We start from the raw sequence: 20,747 nt of genomic DNA on the forward strand, positions 1-20,747 counted from the left end.
GGGCAGAATGACTGAGGTTCCCCCACAACAAACCTTTTCCAGGGCTTCCCAACTGTCCCACAACACACACACCCTGCCCTCCAGTGGCCTGTGGCTCTCTCCAATACTTGAATCTCCACTGGGTCCCCTTGTTCCATCCAAATCCCCCTTACTTCTGAAGTGTGTGAGAAATAGCTACACAAACCACCCCTGAGCAGGGAGACCTGAGAGCTTCTTGGCCTCTGGGAGTCCAGAGTCAGCTGTAAGAAGCGGTGTAAAGGGAATACAGAATAGCGTTTAGCCACTAAATGGAAAGCACATACTGCAGGGCCAGCTTCTGTGTAGCTAGGATCACTGCTGCTGCCCGCTTGCCTCTCCAACAGCTAAGGAATCAATTCCAGTTAATACACACCAGCAAGAGCGGCAGGCTCCCATGTCTCTGGGCAGTGCAATATCTGAACAGTGCTGTCGATCTGAGACCTGGCATTTTGCTGGGTCGGAATAGACTGGGCAGAGTCCTTGTCAGCATTTGAAGAGGAGTTTACTATGACTTTACACTTTGGCTTCTCTGTCCCAGGGCATAGGACAGCTGGGAGACTTTATGACCCCTGTGAGAGCTAAAATTCATTATTTTCACTTTACCCCGTAATCTGCAGGTACCTCTTCAAAACCCAAAGCAATTGCAGATGGATGGGTTTGACTGAGTCACATGTCTATGGTCACCAGTATCCCTCTCCTTTTGGAACCTCACCTCACTAATATTGCTGGGAAACAGCCTTAAGGTCTTGTCAGAAATTGTACCAGTGTCTATGTCTTCACGAGAAATGCTGCAGTGCTACAGCTGCATTGCCCTAGCACTTCAGTGTAGATGCTCACTCCCATGCCAGGAGGAGCTCTCCCATCACTGTAGTTACTCCATCTCCCTAAGAGATGCTAGCTAGATAACACCGGTGGTTAGGTTGGCTCAACTATGTAACACAGGAGGGGGGATTTTTCACACCCCCTGAGCATTGTAGCAGGGTCAACCTAACTTTTGAGTGTAGATATCGTTAAATTGCTTCAACCCCGTCATGTAGACAGTCTTAAATTGGTTTGAGCACCTTAGGCAGTGTCTACGCCTAAAACGTAGGTTGACCTAGCTACATCACCCGGGGATGTGAAAAAATTTGCCCCCATGAGAAATGTGGTTGAGCTAACATAAGCCTTAGTGTAGACACCACTAGATTGGTGGAAGAATTCTGTCGACCTAGCTACCACCTCGCTACAGTGATGGAAAAACCCCTCCTGCTGCTGTAGCAAATGTCTACAGTATGATGCTACAGCTGCAGCACCGTAGCTATGCCACTGCAGTGTAGATGTAGCCTTACCTCAGTTTTAAGATGATTCAATACTGTTCAAAGGCACTCTTAAACAAATTCAGAAATCCCTACACAATGGGGTTGTACTGATCTTAACTACACCAGTTCCTAAACAGGTTGAATTAAAACAGTGTAATTTGTATGTGTAGACCAGGCCAAAGACACTGGTTAATTGCTAGGTGGTTAACAGCTGGGAACTAACCATTTTCCAAAGTAGGTATGGGCCACTAGAGAGCTGTCTGCACAGGAGCAGGGAAGGCTGGGAGATTGGCTTCAGTAAGGTCTTCTGGGAAAATGCAGAATCACCTAGCCTTTCTTCCCAGCCAGGAATTCTCTGATCACAGAATGTAGGAATGGAAGAGAGCTCAAGAGGTTATCTTAATTCAGTCCCCTGCATTGAGGAAGAACAAAATATTATCTATTCTAGACCATCCCTGACAGGTGTTCGTCTAACTTGTTCTCAAAAACCTCCAATGATGGAGATTCCACAACCTCCCTACATAATTGGTTACAGTGCTTAACTACCCTGACAGGAAGTTTTTCCTAATGTCTAACGTAAATCTCCCTTTCTACAATGTAAGCCCATTGCTTCTTGTCCTGTCCTCAGGGGATAAGGAGAAAAATTTGTCACCTTCCTCTTTATAGTAACCTTTTACATACTTGACTGTTACCATGTCTCTTCTCCAGACAAACCCAATTTTTTCAATCTTTCCTCATAGGTCATGTTTTCTAGACCTGTATTCATTTTTGTTGCTCTCCTCCGGACTTTTTCCAATTTTTCCACATCTTTCCCAAAGTATGGTGCCCAGAACTCCAGTTGAGGCCTTATCAGTGCTGAATAGAGTGGAAGAATTGCTTCTCGTGTCTTGCTTTCAACACTCCTGCTAATACATCCCAGAATTATGTTCGCTTTTTTTTGCAACAGTATTACATTGTTGAGTCTCATTTAGTTTGTGATCACCTATGACCCCCAGATCCTTTTCTAAAGTACTCCTTCCTAGGCAGTCATTTCACATTTTGTATTTATGTAGTTGATTATTCCATCCTAAGTGTAGTACTTTGCATTTGTTCTTATTTAATTTCATCCTATTTATTTCAGACTGTTTCTCCCAGTAGATCATTTTGAATTCTAATCCTATCCTCCAAAGCACTTGTAATCTCTCCCAGCTTAGTATCATCTGCAGACTTTATAACAGTACTCTTTATGGCATTATCCAAATCATTGATGAAGATATTGAATAGAACCAGGCCCAGGACAGATCCCTGCAGGACCCCACTGGATATGCCATTCCAGCTTGACTGTGAACCATTGATAAATGCTGAGTATGGTTTTCCAAATAATTGTGCACCCACCTTGTAGCAGATTCGTCAAGGCTACATTTCCATAGTTTGCTTATGAGAAGATCCTATGAGACCGTATCAAAAGCCTTACTAAAGTCAGGATATATCACATCTTCCGCTTTTCCCCCATCCACAAGACTTGTTACCCTGTCAAAGAAGATACTAGGTTGGTTTCATATGATTTATTTTTGACAAATCCATGTTGACTATTACTTGCTAGGTACTTACAAATTGATTCTTTGATTATTTTTCCAGGAATCTCCCTTGCCATTTAACCATGCTGCCAGTTCCAGTGTTTTCCCCCCCTCCTCTCATGGTTCCCACCTCAAGGGGACATTCAGTGACGATATAATTTTAAACTTGTGAAAGGAAATACTTCTTTACAAAATGCATAATGAATCTGTGGAACTAATTGCCACAGGATATTATTGGCTAAAAGCTTGGTAGGATTTTAAAAGTTTAGTTATATGGATGAGAACATCCACATTTACATTAGATTGGAAAAATATAAGGGATACAAAGCCTCCTGCTTTAGGGTTTAAACCAACCACTAATTGCCCAAGGCTAAGAAGAAATTTACCTATGGGCAGATTATCCCAGAACTGTCCATTATGGGGTTTCTTGCTCCTTCCTCTGAAGAATTCAGTACTGGCCACTGTCAGGCAGCCTGAACTAGATCCACCACTGGTTGGATCCACAATAGCATTTGCTGTATTTCTCTGTATTTCACACATACACACCACTAGTTCCCGGTGTGATGGAAGGTCAGGAAATGGCAGTCAAGGTAGGTTATATTGGAAGCTGGGCTGGGAAGAAACAGTGTGCAGCCAGCACTGTACCTGGGAGGGGAAGCCAGGCTGGCAAAAGAAAAGTGGGTGGGAATTGTGGGTCCTTACTGTACCTAAGGATCAGGCAGAAAATTTGAGAAGTTTGGGGGGTTGGCAGGCATAGTAAGCCATGTAACAGGAAAACGTGGCTTTAACATTATCTTGTTCTTGTGTGACCTAATAGAAAATGTTACCAGTTCACTCTCACACAAAGCTGAACCTTACTGAATTCTCAAAATCTCTATGAGAAATCTAGTTATTGGGCACATACAACATTATCCTGCCCTACAAGATACTATCCTATAAATATCAGTGTTGTTGGCTACTGGGTTGAACCGTGCACATTCTGTAAAGTATGAATGCCTTTGTGGAAGTTGTTAAATATCTAAAAGTAATTGTGCTTGTGTAGAGGAGCAGACTCATCTCATCAACGTTCTCACTCAACTGGGAGGCTGGGGATGAAGAGTAGCTGGAGAATCAGGCCTTAACTGTCACTGGAACATTTCCGTACTTTTGCTTGTGCTGGGGCAAACGTTCCCTGCACTCACTTATGCTGCTCAGGTGGACTAACCACGGAACAGATCATAGCGAAGCAGCATATCTCCTGGGTGCTCTATGCATTGTTTTTTGAATGCCTGAATAGGTCAACACAGACATGACATCTGATGCACAAGCACAATCCCTAGTAGCCTCCTTCCCAGTGCTACGTTGCTGTGAATGAGGGCTCACTTTTTCTGACATATTTATAAAAGGCTAATTAAAAAGTCTCGTAGGCTGTTCGTATTATTTTGCTGGTGGGAGTGATAAAGGCTGTTGTTTGCATAATTACTGATGACTATAGACCATTGTGGGTACTGTATGTAGCACAATAGTATATAAAACATAGCTGATTCCAGTCAAACGGGCAGTTGGTTAACACTAAAACCAGAGCTGATTGAAACTCATGCTGTCGGAGGCTTTGCAAACCTGTTTCTTGTATTTACAAAACTTGATCAAGTTTGTGAACTTTTCCCCCTGTAATTTTGTGTGTGTGTGAGAGAGAGAGAGAATGTGAATTCAAGGAAAAATATACACATTTCTCTATCCAAAAAGAAGTTGTGCTTTGAATTAACAATGATTCATACAAGGCACAACGGAAGGAGATTGTAGAAGGAGGCATAATGGCTGCTCTCCCATACTGACATTGGGGTGATTGTGACATGGAGCCTTCAAAGCTGAAGAGAAGAGGAGTAAGAAGGGGAGAAGATGTTGTAAATTATAATAAATATATAGTTTTCAAATAGGATCAACCAGTTTTATATGCACAGTATTCGGGTTCTGCTTCTAGTCCTATATGCCTACAAAAAGTACTTAAGCAGCAATGGATAGGACGCTTATGGCTTACAGGATGCCTTTCTTTCCTCCTCCAAGATGAAGAAAAGGAGGCGCTAGCCTGACTATTCTATTCTAGACTATTCTGACTATTCTATACTCTAAATCTGTATATTATCGAGATGCATGTAGAGGATGGGTTGACTAGCAAGATTAATTTCCATGTTCCCACTGCGCTGAAATTGGGCTTCTGGAGAACAGGAAAAAAAAATCTCATTGTTGAACTTCGATCTTTCAATCAAAAGTCATTAGCAGGTCGTTAGCCTGTGTTATTGGATTTCAAGCATTTTGAGTTTCTCTACACTGTATTCTTTTGTACTGGATACCAATGAAACTGCACACGTGCAAAAGCCACCAGTGTAGATGATCTCTCAGTTTCCTAGACTGCAATTCAAAATGTTTGGCTCATGCACTCATCATCAGCCACCATGATCTTCCCCCTTTTGAGTACCCAGGTACTGCTTAACCAGCAAGGGAGAAGCTAAGAAATATGGCTTATCTTGAAGGGTCAAATGGTGTTTGAGCAGCTGTTGGTGGGAGGCCAGGATTGGTGGGAGGCCAGAAGGTTCTGTCATTTCCAAGACTCCTGGGGTGGAACAGGGGGTCGCAGAGTCCAGGAAGACCAGAGTCCAGGAAGTCACCAATTCTGTTTAACACATTTTAGGCAAGAAAAATGTCAAAGGTGAGTGTGTGCGTCACAAGCACTAGCACTGATAGTCCTTCATACGGCATGTATATTGTTACAGTAATAGAAGTAGTAACAATTGTTACAGTAATAGAAGTAGTAACCTCTCTTCCCAGGCTGAAACAGCTGCCACAGACTCAAGAACCTGTTTAATAGTCCTTAGGTATCCCTGTTCATATTCTTGTATCTATACACTGACATATCATTGTCCATAATTCAATGTTATCTAATCTTGCTGGTTCTGTGGCTGTCTTTGAAGATCGTTCTGGCATGACTGTGGATGTGTCTCAGTTGACTTTGATAAGAAAGGGAGGGGGCACACCTCCACTGAAGTTTATGATTCAAGCCTACTTTATCCTCTCCCTCAGGTATGTGGTCATATCCCGAGAGGAGAGGGAGCAGAATCTGATGGCCTTTCAGCATAGTGAGAGGATTTACTTCCGAGCCTGTCGGGACATCCGGCCTGGGGAGAGGCTGAGAGTCTGGTACAGTGAGGATTACATGAAGCGGTTGCATAGTATGTCCCAGGAGACAATCAACAGAAACCTCACAAGAGGTGAGTTCCTTCCTTCACATCATCCCTTTTTTCCCTGTCTGTGATCAAGCTTTGTGCACCAAGTGCTTTCGATCGAAGGCATAATATAAATAAATAATACTCAACCTCTATACGGAGTTCTGAACTTCTATAACCAAAGTCCACTGAGTGCAGAGTCCCTCCTGCCTGGTTCCCTGGGATAGATACGAGTTTAAAAAAACCCACACGTTTTGGAGTGAAGGATCACAGAAGGGCATTTTCACTTCATGTACTGTAAGAAACTGAAACAAAGCACTGGGATCTCAGAGCTTTCCCTCTACAAGGCTCTCTTTTCTGAAGGCTGCTGAGCTGGTGGCTCTCTGAAGACCATAGATTCCAAGATCAGAAGGGACCATTGTGATCATCTAGTATTTGGATGGCTCTGTGTGCATGTGAAAGGGATGTTTCCTTGGTGTGTTTTGTATATGTCTGCTTTCCTGACATAATTTCTCTCTTTCTTCAGTGAGTCAATTTGGGAATATCACTGCATTGGCTAGAGGCTCATCAGACATACAGCTTTACATGTCTTGTAATGCATATGGCAGACTTTGTAATTGGCAGTGGAATCAGATTATTTTTTCGTTGGATTAGTATTGTTGTCTTATTGCAGGAATAGCCACACTGGAACAAATGAACTGGTCCTGCATTCAGTTGCCAGAGCATTCAGAGATTTAGAGGAAGACAAAAACAAAACAAATCACAAAACCTCTCATGCACCTGATTGTCTGTACAATGCAATGACACAAAGGGGACCAAGGGAATTTATTTGCAAGCCCAGCCACAGAATGGCAGGGCCTCTGAGAGGCAGCCAAACTAAATACAATTTTATAATTAAAAAGCCTATGTGTATTATTGCACAGCTGCTGCCTTGACTTGGTAAAAGGTGTCTTCTGTTAAAACATGGGTAGGGCAGAACCTCCTGGAAGATCTGTTTAGTCTGTCACCCTGGTTTTTACGCATGGGAAATATGGTATATCAATGATAATATTTGGTGAATATGCACTTATTCCATGAACAATTATATTAATAATTGTACTGTATACAAGCTTATGGGGAGTTGCTTTATCCCACACATGTCGCCAGTTGCTCAAACATTTTGAAACTTTCAGAAGATACTAAAGGGAAAGACTATGTCCTGGGTTTCCCACATGTCAGCTGGCAGTTAAGTGGTATGCCCCAATGCTTGTCTGAGCCTGAATGCCCATAACACAGGTTCTGGAAATCAATAGCCCTGCCACACAAACACCACACTTGCATTTAGACCTTGGATTTGTATGAATTCAGAGATTAAGTCACAGTGCACATTGGACCAGAGTGAAACTATGTGTGTAGTGGAGAACTGGGTCTGCGTCTCACCATCCTGCTGCATGATCTTGTTTTAGAAGAAATTGAGATGGTTGAAAAGGCCTACCGAGAAACCTGCAGGTATCTCTGGCAGCCAGTCGCTCTCTGCAATGGGCTCGGTATTGCAGAACAGAAATGGAGACATTGCAAATACTGAGGCCTTGTCTACACTACAGGGGAAATTCGATCTAAGCTACGCAATTTGAGTTACGTGAATAGCTCAAAACCGCATAGCTTAGATCTACTTACCGCAGGGTCTACACTACGCAATGTCAATGGGAGATGCTCTCCCGTCGATTCCCCCTATTCTTTTCGATCCAGTAGAGTACAGGGGTCGACGGGAGAGCGATCTGTGGTCAATCTAGCGGCTCTTCACTAGACCCGCTAAATTGACCGCTGATACATCAATCGCTGCTCATCAATCCCCCGGTAAGTGTAGACAAACCCTGAGCATCACTTGCAGACTTTCTTTAGAATTCCCAGATTTTACAGCATCTGCTCTGAGGGCGGCTCTGGAAGGTGCTTCACCTTGCTGATCAGTAGAAAATAGAAATCTTTTAAATAATATTATATTTAGAAGCATACCCAAAGCATGCACAGTCCTCTACAGCCTGCCAAGTAAAAAGACAGACTTTGTAAAGTCCCAATAAGTAACAAAGCTGCTATTATTTTTCATTTTGTTTTTATCATCAGAGTTTCTGCCTTAAGACCTATTATATAAGGGTTTTTCTTGTGGTTTAATATCTTTATAGGGGGCTGAACCATTTATTTAATTATAAAAGAAGTAGGATCAGTCTTAAGTCACTTCCTTTATTTCTGGCTGCAATCCTCCACTAAAGGGGAAAAAATAAGGTAAAATATTCAAGCCCTTAGAAACGCCCTGGTGAAATGCATTGAAACATAGGCTGTTGTTTTGGTTCATACAAGACGGCAGGTGGGGATACAACCCTAACCTAACAACCTGGCATGAAATTGGTTGTCCAGTCCAGCCCTCCATATAGTGGAATACCCTGAGTGTTTTGAGTCTTGCATCGTTTCTGCATTCTTAGCATTGCTTTCCTCAGAAAGACCCTAGTAACTCCTACACTGTAACTTATGAAAGCATGAATATGGTTTAAAAACAAAAAATCAGCATAAAGCAACCTCTTGTTTGGGAAGTCACCAGTGCTTGAAGTTATTTACAAGATAGAAGAAAGATGGAAATTGAACCAAACCTATCATCCTTTGAATATCCAGGTAAGGAAATCTGGCTATTCCCTTTGTTTTAAGCAATTAATTATTTGTATAATGTTGCTTTTATTTTTTAATTTTGAATAGCGGCCACATTGTTTGAATCCATTGGGACAAGATAGCTGTCCCAACTTTGGAGGGCATTCACCAGTTTTAGCTGAGTTGGCAACATGTACCACAGGGATTAAGACTGCAAGTCTTTGATCTCTTTGCGCTCTCGTCTCTGAAAGAGCCTCAAACTGAAACAGAATGAAAAGGCCTTCCAAGCTTTCTGTTGTGAAATGGGCAGACTCTGGGGTTCTGATGGAAAACTCTGAATCTCAAGCTTCATGTGTTGTTCACCTGATACCTTTTACCAAGTCAAAGTAGTCACTGTACTTCCAGAAAGGCAATAGGTATTTGGGCCAGAGCCCTGGATTCCACTGTGATCAGTGATTAATTCTGTAGTCTCATTCCAGCACAGGTTGGTTATACCTGTTATGTTCGGCAACATGCCTATAGTTTTTCTTCTCTTAAAAATGTATGGGTCCTAATGTCTTTTTCCACAGTATGCATCCGATGAAGGGAGCTGTAGCTCACGAAAGCTTATGCTCAAATAAATTGGTTAGTCTCTAAGGTGCCACAAGTACTCCTTTTCTTTTTGCGAATACAGACTAACACGTCTGTTACTTTGAAACCTGCCTAGATACTGTCTCTCCATTTTGAAGGCTTGCCCGTTAGTAGAGCTCCTCTTCTTCTGAGTCCTGATTTCCACTGAATTCTTTTAGTTCCCTTATTTGTAATGCAATCAACAAATATGCAGGGATTTGGCCTGCTTTTTACTTTTCTTTTTAGTTTTGGATTGAGGAATATTTCATAGTTCTCTTTGATGATCCCCACCCCTCACTTTCCTTTCTAGGAGATAAAAAATTACAGAGGGAAAAGTCAGAAAAAAATGTGGAAAATCAAGAGGATATGAGAGGCCCCCTCCAGCTCACCACGTTAAAGCAAGGGAAGAGCCCCTACAAGCGCAGCTGTGATGAGGGGGAATCCCACACCCAGATGAAGAAAAAGAAGATAGATCTCATCTTCAAAGATGTCCTGGAGGCTTCCCTAGAGTCAGCAAAGCGGCAAGAGCACCAGCTAACAACAAGCACACCCCTTTCCATTAGAAAGGCATCCAAATACCAGGCCGAAGACATCTTTGAAAGGTGTGGAGCTGCCGTTCGACATAGCTCCCCAAACTTTAGCAGAAACCAAAATGAAGGTGAATGGAAGGTCCCCCATGGTTCCTCTTACAGTGCGGCCAAAGAGATGGGCCTCCTTGAAGATGAAGATGAAGAGCCTCTGTCACTCAAGGCAGAAAGCCCAACTGAGCTATCGCTAGCATCGACTCAAGGCAACTCACATGAAATCCCCACAACTTCCTTCTGTCCCAATTGCATACGATTGAAGAAGAAGATCCGTGAGCTGCAGGCTGAGCTAGACATGTTGAGATCTAGCAAGTTACCTGAGCCGCCTCTTGTACCATCTCAGGTACCCGAGCTCCAAGAGTTGTCTGACCCCACAGGTAAGTCATGCAGAATTAGAATGTTCTTCAAACCCTGCTTAAGGAGAGTAATGGAGTTACTATCTGCTGTGTATGTCTAAAATGTTTTACTCTGAATATTATGAGGAAAGCCTTGTTTTATGGAAGCCAGCTGAATAGGTTTTGTAGGGGGAAGAAGCAGTTGCTGTGTGTAGAATAGGAAGACATGGTTTGGGGAAGATTCTGTAATGATGACATGCTCTATTTGTTTCTATTGTAATCAATATGCTGTCAATAAAAAAACGGAATTCCATTGCAGCTGGTTTGTTTGCTGTATTCTTGACGCATTCTTTTTTTTCCAGCAGAAGCACCAGGAAGCTCTGCTTGAAAGTCTGAATGACTTGAAATGCTGAGTCTGAAATATACTAGCTCACTGCATGTGTATAAAGCATAATGAATTCTTTGCCTCCTTTGGAAGCATTCATTGTTCACTCTATGGCCTTAATGCAAGCGTGTGTCCCTTTCTGAAGATGTTTCATTTCCTCCAGGAACTTAGTGACTTTCTCTCCCAAAGCAGTATGTGGTTTACTTTATACATTGCGCTAGTGGCCAAAATGTCATACCATTTCTTTTTGTCCAAGGTGGCCTGATGTGTAAGATTTATACGAGAACTATGTTGATTTTTCTTTCAAAAATTGTATTCAGAGGACCAAATTCTACTACCGGTGTGCAACCAATGAAGGGTAGAATTTGGGCCAGTTGTTCAGACAATATTCTGTGTTATCTTTTGAATGTTTGCTGCACCTCTGAACTTTGTAAATATCTTTTCTTTTTCTTTTAAGCTTCTGAAAGCATCATCTCTGTTCCCACAATCATGGAGGATGATGACCAGGAGGTGGACTCTGCTGATGAATCAGTGTCCAATGACATGATAGCTGCAACAGATGAGCCTTCAAAGATGTCTTCTGCAACTGGTAGGAGGATTCGACGCTTCAAGCAAGAGTGGCTTAAAAAGTTTTGGTTTCTGCGGTACTCCCCTACGTTGAATGAAATGTGGTGCCACGTCTGCAGGCAGTACACGGTGCAATCCTCTCGGACTTCAGCCTTCATCATTGGCTCTAAGCAGTTCAAGATACACACTATAAAGCTTCACAGCCAGAGCAACCTTCACAAGAAGTGCCTGCAGCTCTACAAGCTCAGGATGCATCCAGAGAAGACGGAAGAGATGTGCCGAAATATGACCCTGCTCTTCAACACAGCCTATCACTTGGCTCTGGAAGGCAGGCCCTACTTTGACTTTAGGCCTCTTGCGGAATTACTGAGAAAGTGTGAACTCAAAGTGGTGGATCAGTACATGAACGAGGGAGACTGCCAAATCTTAATCCATCATATCGCCCGGGCTCTACGAGAGGATCTGGTAGAACGTATCAGGCAGTCTCCCTTTCTCAGCATCATTCTGGATGGGCAGAGTGACGACTTGCTTGCTGACACAGTAGCAGTTTACGTTCAGTACACGAGCAGCGATGGACCTCCAGCAACTGAATTCCTGTCTCTTCAAGAGCTGGGCTTTTGTACAACAGATAGTTACCTCCAAGCATTAGACAGGGCTTTTTCCAGTTTGGGAATAAGATTGCAGGATGAGAAACCAACTATCGGTTTGGGAGTAGATGGTGCTAACGTTACTGCCAGCCTGAGAGCCAACTTGTTCATGACCATCAGAAAGACTCTGCCTTGGTTGCTTTGTTTGCCCTTTATGGTACACAGGCCCCACTTGGAAATTTTGGATGCCATCAGTGGGAAAGAACTTCCATGTCTGGAGGAGCTAGAAAACAATTTGAAGCAATTGCTCAGCTTTTATCGTTACTCTCCCAGACTGATGTGTGAGCTGAGAGTCACTGCTGCCACTCTTTGTGAAGAGACAGAGTTCTTGGGAGACATCCGAGCAGTGAAGTGGATCATAGGGGAGCAGAATGTCCTCAATGCGCTGATCAAGGATTACCTTGAAGTCGTGGCCCATCTCAAAGATGTCAGTGGTCAGACACAACGGGCGGATGCTTCTGCCATTGCCTTGGCTCTCTTGCAGTTCCTTATGGACTACCAGTCAATTAAACTGATCTACTTCTTGCTGGATGTGATTGCTGTGCTTTCGCGCCTCGCCTACATCTTCCAAGGTGAATACCTCCTTGTGTCACAAGTGGATGACAAAATAGAGGAGGCTATACAGGAGATCAGTAGGCTGGCAGACTCACCTGGAGAGTACTTGCAGGAATTTGAAGAGAACTTCCGTGAAAGCTTTAACGGCGTTGCTGTGAAAAACCTGCGAGTGGCTGAAGCCAAATTCCAGTCAATCAGAGAAAAGATCTGCCAAAAGACCCAGGTAATCCTGGCCCAAAGGTTCGATTCCCGTAGCCGAACATTTGTGAAAGCGTGTCAGGTGTTTGATCTTGCAACTTGGCCCAGAAACACAGAGGAGCTCATGAACTATGGAAAGGAGGATATGGTACAAATATTTGAGCACCTGGAAGCTGTTCCATCATTTTCAAGAGAAGTTTGCAGAGAGGGGATGGACACCAGAGGGAGTTTGCTGATGGAATGGAGAGAACTCAAGGTGGATTATTATACCAAAAATGGTTTTAAAGACTTAATCTGTCACATTTGTAAATACAAACAGAGATTTCCACTCTTAAATAAAATAGTTCAGATCCTCAAAGTCCTTCCCACCTCAACAGCCTGCTGCGAGAAGGGGCGCAATGCCCTGCAGAGAGTGCGCAAAAACAACCGCTCTCGGCTCACTCTGGAACAGCTCAGTGATCTTTTGACGATTGCCGTTAATGGGCCACCCATTGCCAACTTCGATGCCAAGCGAGCACTAGATAGTTGGTTTGAGGAGAAATCAGGCAATAGTTATGCACTGTCAGCAGAAATGCTGAGCAGGATGTCCTCCCTTGATCAGAAGCCGATGCTGCAGAGCATGGACCACGGCTCTGAATTTTACCCTGATATTTAGGAAGGAATGCCTCAAATTCTGAAAGCTGTTGAATAATTTTTTAGTCTATACTCTAAACTTTGATATATTATATAAAATATATATATATATATATAAATATATATATATATATATATATAAAACTCACACTGAAAATTAAAAGTTAAGGCAATGTGCATCTGATAGAAGCTAAGTGGAATTTTAAGAAAGAGACAATATTTGAAATTTACTGATGTCTCCAAACATGGCAGCTGCAGCGTAGGTGGCAACATTTCATTTGTCAGAAGCATGTGTTGGGGCCATACTCTACATGTTCAAACCTAACAATCAATCTATAAGCTAGATGACGGGTCTCTGTCAACCTCCTCCTCACAGTTGTTTTCCTTGTGTGTTTGTGTGCGTGTGGGGTGGCGGGGGGGGTACCCCACCCCTTTCTTTTCATTGTTTAGTCTAGTTATTGAGCCATTTGAGCCATTCACTGATGGCTGTCTGATTTCCAACTGAGCGACTTGTGCATGTGTGTTGGGATCCCTCCCCTGCTCCCCAACTTCACCTTGTTTTCTCGTTTAGAAGTGGAAGCTTTATTCACTTATGCAGGGTGTTGGATATTTTTTTCCCCCTATTTTAAGAACAAATGTATCAGCTAAACTGTGATGCCTGTTTCTCAGTCCTCCCCACTGGTGGGCTGTAGAGTAAGGCAAAGCTTTCAGGTCCCCTTGTGATAACCCCATTACCAGTCAGACATATTATAACAATGTCATGTGCAGACTGTAAGATAGCATAATGGAGAAAGCATGGGGAGTTTTTTGCATTTATATTTTTACATTGTAGGAGATTAAAAAAAATTATACAACTGTTCATTCAGAACCAGGGCTGCTGTGGAAGTGAGATGGCCAATGAGTCAAGACCCATCAGAGGGTGGAGATTTCAGGGCTTAAAAATTATATTCTGATTTACATTATTTATACTCTGTCTTTATAATCATAGATTGTTGTGGTTTTGGTTTTATTTTCTTGAATGAGTGAAAAAACACCTGCGCTAATTCCGTGGCAGGGAATATCAATGCAAGATCTATCTTGGGTTATAATGGTGTGATGATGTCTTTTTAAAGGTTCATGTATTCTCTTGTGACCAAGGTGACATGTTTCACAGCATGGCAGAATGGCGACAAAAGGAAGAAAAATGCTGTACTTCTTCCTGTGAAATAGTTTGTCCTTCCTTGAAAGGGCACGAAGTCCAGCAGAAAGGTGGAAGTAGCACTTTCACCTTGAACTGCAAATGAGTTGTTGTTGTTTTTTTTTTAACAGAATCACACGCTCACACAATTATCGCTTCAGGTTAGAAAAGAAAAAAAAGAGGTGCAAAAACTCCCCAGATGCTAGTGCCTTGCCTTGCTAATGTGATATGGGCAGCACCAATCTGACCAGAGCATCACGGGAGTTGAGACCGTGTTGTCCAGAAGAATCAGGCTGGCATGTTCCCAATTCCCAGAGGGAAACGTCTTGTGCCAAGCTGTGTTGTTTGGAAACATGATGGTGGTGTCAGCAACACTGAACCTTTCCTTTCAACCGCTACCCTTGGTCTTGGTGCTAAGATATCTCTAGAACTGTTGCTGCTAGTTGATAGTTTTTCATTTATATAAATATATATAAATATATATATATATATAATTATTTTATTTTTAAACTTTTTTTGTTTTTAATGGTGATGTAGCATGTTTTAAATCAGTCTCTCTTGGAGTCACTTCTACTGCCAAGGTTCGCTCACTGTCTTCCCCAACAAAACACACACCACTGCCTGGATCCCGCCACACCGTTCAAACTAATCTGTGCTGAACAGCAGCACACAGGTCAGGTGGAGACATTCTGGCTCAGCTCCTAAGCCCAAGGGAAACGGCAGAACCTGTATGTCTGATGGGTTTAAAAGTGCATCCCGTCTATCCGTACATTACCCCTTATGGGGTGCGTTGAGAAGTGGAGTTGGATACTGTTCGAAGCATTAATTGTGATGACTTACTATGTTCCTTACCCTAATCCTGCCACACATACTATATAGCAAGGATGTTTAGCTGGTCACTTTTGAAAGGGTTAAAATAGACCAAGGAGCCTCTGAATTCAAATAGTGATATGTGGGAGGGAAGCAATCCAGTTTGCAGCACTTAACTCCTTCCTTTCTGCCCCTCCCATTCCCCATACAGTATATGGAATGAGTGTGCTAGTGCGGATGTGCCAGAGTGAGCTTGATAGGTAATGTCTAGTGTATGTCAAAATCACCATTAAGAATCAGGAACTGGAATGTTTCCCCCTGGAATCCCCTTAGAAATCAATAAGTGAGTCAGGTCATGACACTGTTCCATATCAGCACAGGGGAAGGCAATGTAATACCTGGCAAGTGAATAATGGTAATAAACGGCTGAGGTACCTTTCACTCCCAACAAAGCCTTGCATCAGGACGACTCGTCCTCCCAAATGAGGAGAGCTCTAGACCAGAGGCCCAGTGGAATTCTGCAGACTCAAATAGCTCATTGCTTAGCCATCAGAGGGGAAGCTCTTGCTAGAGGCCCAAGGTGTTCACAGCCCCTACTGGCCTGGGAATTAAAAAACTGCTCGTTGCACTGTCATAATACCATCAGATCAATTTCCTTTTGGGGGCTGTTCTGCCACTTTTTTAAATTAAAATGTGAGAAGATAAAAATTGAAATCCCCAAAAGAACCACTGTGCCACTCCTGAACTCTGAGCGGTAGCCGGACAATGTGAACTGGGATGCTGCAGGGAATTTCTCTTTCTTATGGCACACAGGTATCCAGGAAATCTGCAGCAAAGTGAATGGTAACAGTAGAAAAAGTGCATGATATAGACGGCTCTGAGCATGAGGGAGACTTTAAAGACAGCTTACGCTCTTCCCTTTTTGTGCTCAGCACAAGAACTTGGAAGATCCAAGTGTTCCACACTCCTCACCATGAAAAATCTGTGTATTCTATTTGCAATAGAAATAAGTCATTTGGCATATGGCCCTTTTTCAAACTGGAGCTGCAAACTCTGTGGCTGTCTTTCTGGAAAGGTCCATCCCCAAAACAGTTTTTAAATAGTAGAGCTGACCTGGTCCTTGTTCAAACCAGTGTTAAAGCCACAAAAAAGCCTGTTTACAACCTCTACACTGAGTGTCCTTACTTTCTAATGTTGCAAAAAGGCAGTAAGGTGGGTATCACCAGAGACTGGCTCAAAAGTGACTCTTGTGACCATCACGTTTTTGTTTTCAAATACAATTCATCATTGGTGACATCTCTCATAACAAATTCTCAACAGTAGATTGAAATGTGTATAGGGTTGCTTTCTCTCCATTCTGTCTGCAAAGCAGCGAGGGCTTCTCTTGCAAAAAATATGCCCCACTTGTGTGTCAGTGATATGAGTGACTCCCAGTGGCTGGATCTGCTGTTTCTGTCAACTGGAAAGGCAAGAGATGCCTAGTATTTAGCTGTGAAAAGCAAAAAGTGTTCAGTCCAATAACTAGCTGAACCACACTTACGGAGATTTATTTCATTATAATCTTTTTAACTGTTGATTGGACAGTTTCTCTCACAGACGAAAGAGGCTGAAATGTGCTGGGTTGTAGTGATGACTGAGGGACAGCAGAGGGTGCCAGTTCACAACATTGGTTGGGTTCCAGTGTAACTGTAGCGGCATCACATGGTGTACTACAGTTCAGAAATCTGATGTTAGATGTAGACATCTTGGACAGATTCCTCCTGAGGTGAGGAGAAGAATGGGATCCGGTTTAAATTATTCCCCTCCTGCTCCATTTTAACTAAGAGGTGATTGTTTTGAATGTGTTGCTCATGGTATCTTGAACGTCTTCAAGAGCAAAGAAAAAATGGGTTTGTTATTCATTGACTGAGCTTTGCCTTTTTTCTTTTCTGTCTTCTTTAAGACAGCTGACCGTGAATGACATGCACTTCTCCAGACCCTTGGTTTTGTAGCCCTTGGGTTTTTTGGTTCCTGAAATCCTACCCTCTTTTTTCTCAGGCTCCTCTACTCCTTTATCCTGCTTGTTGGCAGACGTCCACTAAGCACACAGATGTTTTCTTCTACAGAGCTTGCCAGTGGCTGCATGAAGTCTAGGCCTCCTGGCCACTAGGCTGAACGCAACAGGGACAATCCTAAAGGCACAGGAAACCAAAGCTCTTCCTGTACTAGCAAGAGTGCAAGGATTACTTATGCATGCTACAAGTATCATGCACCAAATATGCAAGAGTGTCCCTAAGAAGGTATTGTCCTGGAATGTTCTTTGCATTAAACCTTGAATTGATCTCTGTGGTATGCAGGTGTACTCCTTGCACGTTTGGTGGTATGGGTTATCAGATGCTGTTCAGGTTCTAAATACATTTCTATCCCACAATGCAAACTCAGCCAGTTCGCCACTGGGATTCTTTGAAATTACATATCTTTCATAACTTATTAATATTGCTATTTGCTCGACCAATGGACAGTTTGCTTGGCAAACATTCAGTAACATCTGCTTTAGCCAGATTCCTCTCCCAACCCCATAAATAGAGGTGGTAAAAGTGAAGAAATGGTACGTTGATCCCCCAACCATTGTACTGTCAATCCAGTAATGCCTATGCAATTCCTGTCTCCCTTGGAGACATGTATAATGTGTGTGCATGTAAGCTAGTGTATGTATACAGTACTTATGCATACAGTCTATATATTGTATATACGCACATCCCAGTACATTTTCACACAGCGTAAGAAATAAAAATCACATGCCTATATATCTATAAATAAAATCCTATATATTTATATATTTCTATGTTTTGAATAGATATAAACCTATAATATAGATATAGAATCAATTGCCCTTGTATAACCCTGGCCCTGTGTTCTAGCGAGAGGTATGTAATACGGAAGACTGAGGACTTCAATACAGCTTTAATCTTATGCTGTGGAGGTCTACATTTGTGTGTATAGGGACTTTGCTGTGGTTAGGACAAGGAGGTTCGTTCCTTGTATGTTAAATAAGGTGCTAAATAAGGCTTGTGGAGCTGTAGTATTGGGACTGTGTCTTGGTGTCTGAGAAAGGTGAACGCCTTTGTCTTCTTTTGGATAAGCATACCATAGCTCCTGTGTACTCACACTTGGGCTGATACATATCTCACCCCTTTATGCACTTTTCTCTGTCTTCATGGAGAGGTTAGATGACCAAGGATCTGAATGCAGTGAAGATGTGGCTTTCTGCTTCACCTGGTTGGCATTCCTTGGTGGCCACCGACATGCAGTAAGCTAGTCCAGCACAATACAGTGGAATTTGTTTATATGTAGTGTATGTCGCACACAGCATCAGCCAATGTTTTAGAGATGAGGTTAGACTAAAACGAGAGCAAGAGAAAATGCAGAGTTGGTGCAGTCCCTCTTGTATAGTCAGAGATGGGAGGAATGATGTATGGAGCGGGAGTAGAACAAAAGAAAATGGACCGTGAGTTAGGAGTGATAAAGATGTGTGTGTTCATACTGAACTGGGAATCACACCTGTAGCTCCACCAAATTGAGCCATTAGGCCACTTCCCTTACAGTGGACCCAATGAGTGCAACTGCACTGTTGCTTCTCGGCGAGTGCTGTGTTTCACCAAGGGCAGCTATTTCTCAGTTGTTAACTCGCCTGACTGATTATCTAGATGGCATTCTTGGTGGAGAAGGGAATTATTTGGTTAAGTGAAGGACACTGTAAATGACACATGATGGACACTTAAGCCAACAGACAAGGTGCATTGACATTGCTGAGTTGAGCCATTCAGGGGGCTCAACCCCGCACCCACTCTCTTGAAAAAACAAAACAAAGATAAATATTTTTCTATGACTGGCAGTTCCAGCTTGAGGACTTCTTGGTGGATCCAGGACACAGCTTCCATGGATTGACATTTATAGAGTGTGTGCTGATGTCTGCGCCCCTTTCCCTTCTTCCTCTCTCCACACGAAATTGCTGCTGTGGACAGAGCTGTGCGTATTACACTGGCTTGCCACTTTTCATGTGAGGCAAGGCAGGATGACTAGAGCAGCTTTCCTCTCAAAGGTAATGGATTCATTGCTGCTCCTCCCCGAGAGAGAGAGCTGTTGTAACTTCAACGGAGGAGAATGGAGATTTGGCTTTCCAGCTCCAGAGTCAGCCTAGCAACCACTTAACTTCATATGTTTGTTTTAATTTTTCATCTCTTTTGGGAGGAGGGAGAGTTCAGTGCATTTTAGCTCTGACCATTGAGTGACTAGTTACACTGGTATTGCATTAGCAGATGCTTTGCAGACTTTCCTCATGCAACCTCAATCCCCTGCTATCCTGGGCCTCTCTCTTCAAACAACTCTGCTAATCCGCCTCAGTCACAAACCTGCCTTTCCTGAGTCTCTCTGAACTATGACTGCCAGTTGTGCTGAATGGCACCCAGTAAACACATACAGCAGAGAGAAACGAGTACCAGTTCCTCATGGACCTCATGGATGGTTTCCCCACCCCCCATCTTCTCCTGAAAATGCCACTGACATTAAACTCAGTTAGCAAACCAATCCCCAGTCCACATGCTGCCAATAGAGTATTTCCTGCCTGGCATTGGAATCCTTTATGCACTGCACCTCATGTACAGAATGCTCACTGGACTGTGCGGGGGAACCACGTCCCATATGCTGTACTATGTTGTGATTGGAGGGCTATTAGGGTTCCTGTCATTCAGGCATCCTCAGAGACTCATCAACCGTTGTACACAATACATTTTTTGTTTAATTTCCTACAGAAAACAAAGTCTCTACCTTCCCCCACCCAAAGCACAGCCCTGCTGAACTGTTTGTTTCAAACACACACACACACACACAGAAAAAATATCTAGAAGTCTATTATTACATATGTATTAATATGTTAATATCACACTTTCGGAGAACGTTAAAATGTTATTACTTTGCAGACTATGCTTTATAGTACCTGTGTGAAAGGACCTAGGACACTGGATACGAATAGAGCTATGTTGATATATCATAGTATGTACACGAGAACTTTCCTTTTGTCATATTATCCTTCTAATGTAAGATGATTGTTAATAAAAAACATTTAAATTTATCAGGTTGGGTTACTTTCTCTTTATTTTATTATTTAAGGCTAATAGAACTTAATTTCCTAAAGGGAGGGACACCTAAACTGCCCCCAAAAGGCCTATTTTGGCAACTTGCTAGGAAGGCACCAATAATTTGCATCCAGTCTATTGCTTCTTGAGGATGGTCAGCAAAATTGCTCCCTTCTGCTGCTGCATCACTTCAGCTATCACAGTCTCTCTGTATTTCTTATATGGAGTGCCCCAGCCTTCCAGTGTTTCTGCTACAGTTGCCTTAATTGTGAGACCTTTATTTCAGTCACACTGGTGCTTTTCCTGTGTGTTACACAGTACCCAGCTCAGCTGTCTCCACATATTCACAAAACGTTGGTTGGATTTGGCTTGCAGAACAGAATCCCATTTCAGACTCTCCATGCTTCCAACATAGGGGAGACCAGACTCTCCCACCCTCAAAAGA

The 20,747-nt window shown here is 42.8% G+C and overlaps 1 protein-coding gene across 5 annotated transcripts in view; it reads left to right on the top strand.

The window, feature by feature from the left end:
* Positions 1-20,298, top strand: part of PRDM11 (PR/SET domain 11) — a 62,440-nt gene extending 42,142 nt beyond the window's left edge. For 4 of the 5 annotated variants that reach the window (XM_073348086.1, XM_073348087.1, XM_073348088.1 and 1 more), the window contains 3 exons: positions 5,930-6,117; positions 9,608-10,258; positions 11,059-20,298. In XM_073348086.1, the coding sequence (XP_073204187.1) occupies positions 5,930-6,117; positions 9,608-10,258; positions 11,059-13,223 (3,004 nt within the window). In that variant the 3' untranslated portion in view covers positions 13,224-20,298. The remainder of the gene's footprint in view (positions 1-5,929; positions 6,118-9,607; positions 10,259-11,058) is intronic. The other variant, XM_073348090.1, reaches the window with a different exon arrangement.
* The last annotated feature ends 449 nt before the right edge of the window (positions 20,299-20,747 follow it).

This window comes from Lepidochelys kempii, chromosome 6 (assembly GCF_965140265.1).
Source record: "Lepidochelys kempii isolate rLepKem1 chromosome 6, rLepKem1.hap2, whole genome shotgun sequence".
NCBI classification, from domain to species: domain Eukaryota; kingdom Metazoa; phylum Chordata; order Testudines; family Cheloniidae; genus Lepidochelys; species Lepidochelys kempii.